Raw genomic sequence first — 7835 nt, forward strand, 5'->3', positions numbered from 1 at the left:
AATTGAGCATCCCTGAAACCCAAACCCCTTCGGCTTTAGTTTTGCACAAGCTACTCCATTTATAGAAGTGAATGGCATTACTATCCGGGCTATTCCACCAGAAATCCCGACATGCCTTGTCTATCTTAGAGGTAATGGAGATGGGAATATGGAACGCAGACATAGTATAAACTGGCTTTGCTTGAGCAACAACTTTAATGAGAGTTGTCCGGCCTGCCTGGGAAAGAAGTTTCCCTTGCCAATTCGCCACTGTACTTCTCACCCTATCTAGAAAAGAAAAAGTCCTGGACTTTAGATTTTGAAAAGATGATAAGCGAGCCAAGATACATATCAGACCCAGTCATCCATGCCACCTCCAAAGTGTGCTTCACCGACTCCTGTATATCATCAGGACTTGTTCCCTAATTGAAAAGAATAGATGATTTGTCTTCATTTATCATTTGACCAGTAGCATCACAATAGAGTCTCAGAATCTTATCGATATTGTGAGCTTCATTCGGTAAAGTCTTGCCAAATATAATCAAATCATCCGCATACAGCATATGAGAGATACTAGGAGCCCTCCTTGAGATCTTGATGCTAGAGATGGCTTGTGCAGCTTAATCTTGTAGAAGAAGTATGGATAAAACTTTAGAGAGTATGATGAAAAGGTATGAAGATAGGGGGTCCCCTTGCCGAAGCCCTTTAATCGGTGTGATGGTCATCAGTGGGGAGCCATTCAGCAAAACATTATACTTCACAGTAAAATGCAAAAATGAACCATAGCAATAACTCTGTCAGAGAAACCCAGCTTACTCATGATAGCAAGGAGAGAAACCCATTCAACTCTGTCGTAAGCCTTTGACATGTCCATCTTCAAAGCAAAAAGATCCAGTTTGTTCTTCGTCACTTTTTTTATTTTATGGATGACTTCCTGTACTACTCTAATATTATCTCCAATTGTACGGTTAGGCACAAAGGCACCTTGGTTGGGAAAGATAAACTTAGGCAACAACCCTCTTAACCTATTCGCAAGGAGTTTGGAGATAATCTTGTAGGACATAGGCTGATGGGTCTATAGTGTGAAGTGTAACAAGGGTTGTCTATCTTGGGGATAAGAGAAATGAAAGTTTGATTAAGATATTTTCCAAACTGTCCTTTAGTGAAAGAATTATGGACCATCTTAACAAGGTCAGTACCCACAATCCTCCAAAATCTTTGATAGAACATGGCTGGAAAGCCATCAGGTCCCAGTGCTTTGTGACTCCCCATGCATTTAACAACTTTTCGAATCTCTGTAATAGAATGACATCTGATGATAGACATGTTTTCTATATCAGTTATACAAGGGTCAAAGAGATTGACGATTGTATTCAGAGAAATAGGGAGAGTCGGGTTAGATGGTGGTCTGAAAATATCCTTAAAGGAAGTGAGGAATTTGGTGGCAATAGTTTGTCTGGAGGTAAGCCATGTGCCATCCCTTCTCTGTATTTTATCAATACAATTCCTTCTCCATCGAAAGCTAGCAAAGGAGTGAAAAATTTTTGTATTGTTGACCGCATCCAACACAGAGGGTGAGTGAGAGATTTGTTTCTAGTATAACTGCTCTTTCTGATATAGGTCCATAATATTGTTTATCATTTCCTTGATCTCCAGAAGATAGACATCAGTTACAGGTTCCGAGAGAAGTGAAGTTAACTTCATTTCTGATTCTTTAATATGGGTAAAATTGTTCCCAAATACTTCCCTATTCCATGTCCAAAGAAAGGTTCTGAGAAGCTTGAACTTAGAATTAAGAATGAAAGACGGCGACCCCAAGGATGGGTGACTCCAACAGTTTTCAATCACGCCTTCACACGAAACATCTTTACTCCACATATCATGGAATCTAAAAGGCTTTGGGCCACTATCAGCCACACCAGTCATATGAAGAACAAGAGCAACATGATCAGATGAAGAAGTTGCAATATGTGAAATAGATGCCATAGGGAAAACATCTTGCCATTCCACATTCGCAATAGCTCGATCCCATTTTTCTCTAATGTTGGCTTCACCCATTCTATGATTCGACCAAGTGAAAGATGGTCCAGAGAACCCAAGATCAGTCATATCAAGATCCTTAATGAGGCTAACAAAATCATCCAAGTAGCTAGGGGGTATAGGATTCCCCCCTTCCTTTTCAATAGAGCACACAGCAGCATTGAAATCACCCAAAATGAGCCATGGGCCAGAGAAAACCCTTGTGTGGATGGATTATGAGTGTCATCAGTCATTTGCTCGGCAGTATCATTCACATCCATAGTCTCAGTAACTATCAAGTGGTTACTCAGGTACAGTCTTAGTAGCATAGACAATCATTGAGCAACATAATTTTTCTCTGTGCCAGTTGCATACACCCCAACTGACCCATTGGTCTTGCAACAAGAAAATCCACCAAGACAAACTCAAACCTGCAACTATACAACTCAAAGCCTTGAACAATAAACCACAAAGCCTAAACCGATTGAAACTCAGAAGGAATCAAAACATAGGTCACAACCGACTTCTCAAAACTCAGAAGGAATAAACATTCATACACTTTCTTACCACCATCCAGAATGCTCATCAAAATGTTATTCGCAGATTAATGAAACTGAAATTGGAGCACTGTCTCTGTCTCTGATCAATACTACAGTAACATCATCCAAAATTGGTGTTTCATGAGCTCAGACAATAGACTCGGAAAAAACTAACTTTGCACGACCAGAAAATCCCAGCTATCAATGGAAATCCACTTGCTTCATCGATTCATCACCCACAAACAAGCAGGAAATCAATATTCCAACAAGCACTACATTTTTATTATCACCACAAACTGAGCGTGCTTTAGAGCCAGTTTTGTTGCCCAAAATTCAGCTTCTTTAGACCATTTTTTTTTCCTGTGTTTGGGTAAAAAAAGAAAGTGACACCTAGAGAAAACATATCAACACTTCGACTAGCGAATACTTTGATCTATAATTGATCCAAAGATAAGGATGCATGTATGGATATTATAAGAGTATTTTCAATGGTTAGGTTTGGTAATATTGTCTTTGAGGTAGGACAAGCAGTCATATTGGGTGCAACATTAGTAAATGTGGAGAAACACAAGAGACTTTATGAGGCTAACCAACATATCTTCACACCATAAACACTTGATTTGAACTCCTTAGGAGGTTACAGAAAGTCATGGACAATAGTTGATGACAACTAGTTCTAATGAGTATCTAATTCAGAAAGATAGGTTTTATTATTCATGAGAAAGGGTTTGCGGTGCAATTTGTAGGGCGATTGGCCTCTGAATCTGTTAATATGTATAATTTATATATATATACCTTGACATCTTATTTTGACACCTTATTTGACATCCATAACTTACACAATGAACTAAGGGCTAATTTTTTGCGAATATGTTATCCATATAATAGAGATTATCTCCACAAAATATCAAGACATTTGAACGTGTCTAACATTGTCAAAAGTTGTGTTTAAGTTCGATATTTATCTAACGGCCCACAATTTTAGCACTCTTTTTAATAAAGCTAGACATATCTAATTGAGACAAGTTTTGGTGGAGATTCTATCTATGGTAAGAAGATCTTCTCTACCAAAAATCAGCCCTTACTTTAATGTGCAAGTTCATTTTTAGATTTTGGATGTCAAGATAAGGTGTCAAAATAAGATGTCAAGGTAGCCTACCCATACATTGTCAAAATAAGATGTCAAGGTATATAAACCTCTAACATAGATAAAAATTGTTGTCATTTTAAAAAAGAAATCTAACGGTCCAAAAATGTTGAGTTTTCGCAATCATTTTTTGTTCCAAATGAGATGAAATTTTGTGGAGATGATCTTAATGTTGAGTATATCATATCCACAAAAAATTAGGTTTGAATTCATTTTCAAAATAATTTTTACTTACATACTTATTTTATTAAGTTGACTTAAGTAGCTACGTTTTAGCTATAGTCATTCTCTAAAAAGTAGTTACTTAAGTTAACTTAAAATAAGTACGTAAGTAAAACTTTACCTAGAAAATGAATTCAAACCTAATTTTTTGTGGTTATATAGATCATCTCCACAAAATGTTGAGTATATAAACACTTGCTCGTGCTGTTATAAATGCTCCCCATATATCTACAAAATAAAAGGATCTTTCTTACAAATTTTATAAACATGCATTATGTACAAATTAAAGAAGAGATACCTAAAATATATCCAGTTGTTTGATCCGATCTAAGTTACATGCAGTCAGGGGTGGATGTAGGATTCTTTGAGGGGGGAGTATAATTCATGCATAGTGACCACTAATATTTGGTTTTTGACTTTATAGTGGTCACTATGCATGAATTATACCCCTATATATATATATATATGGAAAAGTTAAAGGGGGGGGGGGGGGTGTTGGACAACCAACTCATTGATCTACCCTTGCATGTAATATATTAAAGTCTAGATTTACACAACAAAAAAGAAAAAAAATACATATGCATGGATCGGATCACTCGCCACTTAGATGGTGTCTTGCTAATTAAGAAAGTTGAAAATGATACATATATATGTTTTGGACAAGCAAAACCTCCACTATAAGCTCCCAAAATATCCACCAAACCTCTGGTAAACAACATACACGAATTATGACACAAGTTAAAAACATATAAAGAAACTCATGGGATTTTTTACATGCTAAAAGAAAACAAAATGAGATATCAAAATGGGAAAACCATCATCTATATGGACAGGCATAAAAAGGACTATGGAGGAAGTATACCTAAGATCTCAGTGGATAATTGCAACTGGTGAAAGGGTGGATATATGTGATCAGCTCTCAAATGAGCATTTTATTACTCATATATTGCTGCATTACAGTCCCTCTTACGCTTTAACGAAAAGACAACTCATAGTTTTTACTGTCTTTTTCAGGTTAAGGAGTATTTCAGACTACTTATCATAAAAGTTGTGTCTTAGCACCAAAAAGAGAATTAATCATGCTTATTATGAAGACCAGTAGCTGTTGTGGAAAAGTGTTGAAAAAGTCAAAGTCAACGGTCAAAGTCAAAAGTCAAAGCCCTCAAATCAGAAGACCAGAGATGGAGGCCTTTATCTCAAATTATGAAGACTTTCTCCCTAAACCTATCTTGGTCATGAAGGCACCAAAAAGTAAAAGTAAAAGCAAAAGTGTGAGGTGTCTAGTTTGTAATGGAGAAGGGCAAATTTGTAAAAAACAAAACTAGGGGTATATAAGCAAAAAGCAAGGGAGAGAGAAAATCATCCATTATCTTAGGATCCAAACCATTTGGTTTGTTTAATTCTTGTATTGTTTTTCAATTCATGTTTTTACTTTCTTATTATTTTATTTTATTTCAATCAATCTTGTTATTTGCTTTTTTGTTTTAATCTTCAATCTTGTTATTTGCTTTCATGTTTTAATCTTCAATCTTGTTATTTGCTTTCATATTTTAAATCATCAATCTCGTTTGCTTACTTTCATTTCAATATTTTAATCAATCTTCCTCTCCATGTTTTCATTTCATTTCCATACAATAATCAAAGCTTTTAAGTTTTCATAACTTAGAACCATTCTAATTTTACAAGAGTCTACATTTCTTCTTCATATCTTCCTCACTCAACTCTAAACAATTTAGGATGAACCTTAACTTCCAATCTAAACTCTTTTGAAGTATACTTCCACCATTATTATAACTTCAATATGGAGACATGATTGGTTAAGTAAATCTTCCTTGAAAGAGAAGCTTAACATATGCAAAAGATTTAAGGGTGTGTTTGTTTACTTGCAAACCTGTAGTGGGAAAATATTAGATTTGCCAGTGTTTTCCCACTAGAGTTTTGCCAGGCTAATTTATAGTGGGAAAATTTCAATTTGCTAGTGTTTGTTTGAAAAAATTTCTTGAGAGAGAAAGAGAGATTGAGAGAAAGAGAGACCCATAGTTTGAAAGAGAAAGAGAAAAGAGAGATGAGAGATGAGAGCGAGAGAGAATACGTGAGAAGAGAGCGAGTTGATCGAGGGAGAGAGGCAGCCAGTGAGAAAGAGAGAAGAGAGATCGAGAGGGAGAGGTGTTTTTATTTTCTCTATCTAGTGGGAAAATAACGGGTGACTAATTCAACTTTGGGGGGAGGTGTTTTCTATTTTCCCACTTCTAGTGGGATAATTTGATTTGCCGACTAATTCCAAATAGTGTTTGCCAGGGCCCTTAAATACACCCAAACACTGGCAAATGGTGCTTCTAGTGGGAAAATACAATTAGCCATCCCCATTTGCCAGTTAACAAACACACCCTAAAAGGTTGTACAACAAAAGTTTGTGATCTTCTAGTGGCTGATAAGTGGTGCATCCCACAACCAATAGAAGATATATTGTCTGATATAAACTGGTCAGTGAATTCTATTCTTAAGTGTGAACCAAATTGTGAAGACCATCTAGTTTGGTGCTAGGACATCAATGAAAACTTTCCCATAAAATTTGCTTATGAAGAAATCAGGAGGAGAAAACCTAGAATTGGGTGGCATAAACACATTTGGAACAAGTATATACATCCTCAAATGGCTGCATTGGCATGGAAGATCAGCAAAAGGGGAGTTGCTACAGATGAAAGAATTCAGAGTAATGGCATTCGACTGGTTTCATGTTGTAGGCTATGTAAAGCCAAAGTGGAAAATAATGAGCATCTTTTCTGGCAGTGTTCATTCTCCTAGCAGTTGTGGTCGTGGATTGCTCAAGCATTTGGTGTTTCACAAAGGATGCAGAATTTTAGTGAAGCAATGAAACTGGGAAAAAATTAGGGTTCAAAAGTTCAACATATTTGGAACTCTTGTTTGGTGACTGGGCTTGTTCGTATCTGGAAGTAGCGAAACAAAGTTCATTTTGATAACAAGACTCCTAAGATTGGCAAATGTAAACACTTGGTGAGAACTCAAGTTATAATATCTGCAAGTAAATCAAAGGGTGGGAGTGCTCACACTGCACAGGAACAAAAGACACTTCAGTTTTGGAATGTAAGTCCAAGAAGAAGGAAAGCCCCTTAGGTGAAACAATGTTCTTGGATTCCACCAAAACCCGATATCATGAAGTTGAACACTGATGGTGCTTCTACCGGCAACCCAGGTATGTCTGGTATAGGTATCTCATACAGAAATAGTTTGGGAGAATTTAAGCTATCAATTTGCAAGAATATTGGTGTGGGAACAAGTTTTAGGGCAGAGTGTATGGTAATTGTGGAAGGAGTTGAGCATGCAATCCTTAAAGGTTGGAGACTTTTGTGGGTAGAAATTGATTCTGAAGTTGCTGCCAAAGCCTTCAATACCGGTAACTTACCATGGGAGCTGACTCCAAGATGGAGCTATTGCCAGAAGGAGTTGCAAACATTCAAGATTTCTACAGTGTGGAGAGAAGCTAATACGTCGGCAGATGCATTGTCTAAGAAAGGTACAGCCCTACCCTTCAGGAGGTTGTCATTATTGAAGGGATGCCCCAGTGGTTACACGAGTGGGAAGCTCCATTTGAAATATTTTACCAATTTTGTTAGTTCAAAATACTTGTATTTGTATGAGTGTTATGTGAGATTTGATTGAATTAGGGAGGTGCAGTATGTTGCCCTACCCTAAACACATGTACTTGGATCCTTTTTAATGTAATTCAACTTACTTAGCAAAATAAAAAAGGATATCAATACGTGAGCCAAGTTCATCCATTAATTTCTTTAATTAGTACCCAAAGTTCAATGTATGGATTATAGTTAGGCTTATTCCTTTATTATATTTTTCCTTTATGCAATAGATGACTTTCCATTTCCTTCAGTCTCAACAAATTGTAGTTCCCG

General features: G+C 36.6%; 1 protein-coding gene across 1 annotated transcript; it reads right to left on the minus strand.

The window, feature by feature from the left end:
* Window positions 1-1572: 1572 nt before the first annotated feature.
* LOC147524872 (uncharacterized) lies at window positions 1573-2088 on the minus strand. Its single transcript, XM_086576816.1, has one exon. It carries the CDS (start codon window positions 2086-2088, stop codon window positions 1573-1575), a length of 516 nt encoding a protein of 171 aa, XP_086432942.1.
* Between the last annotated feature and the right edge of the window lie 5747 nt (window positions 2089-7835).

This window comes from Coptis chinensis, chromosome 1 (assembly GCF_015680905.1).
Source record: "Coptis chinensis isolate HL-2020 chromosome 1, ASM1568090v1, whole genome shotgun sequence".
Classification (NCBI taxonomy): Eukaryota; Viridiplantae; Streptophyta; class Magnoliopsida; order Ranunculales; family Ranunculaceae; genus Coptis; species Coptis chinensis.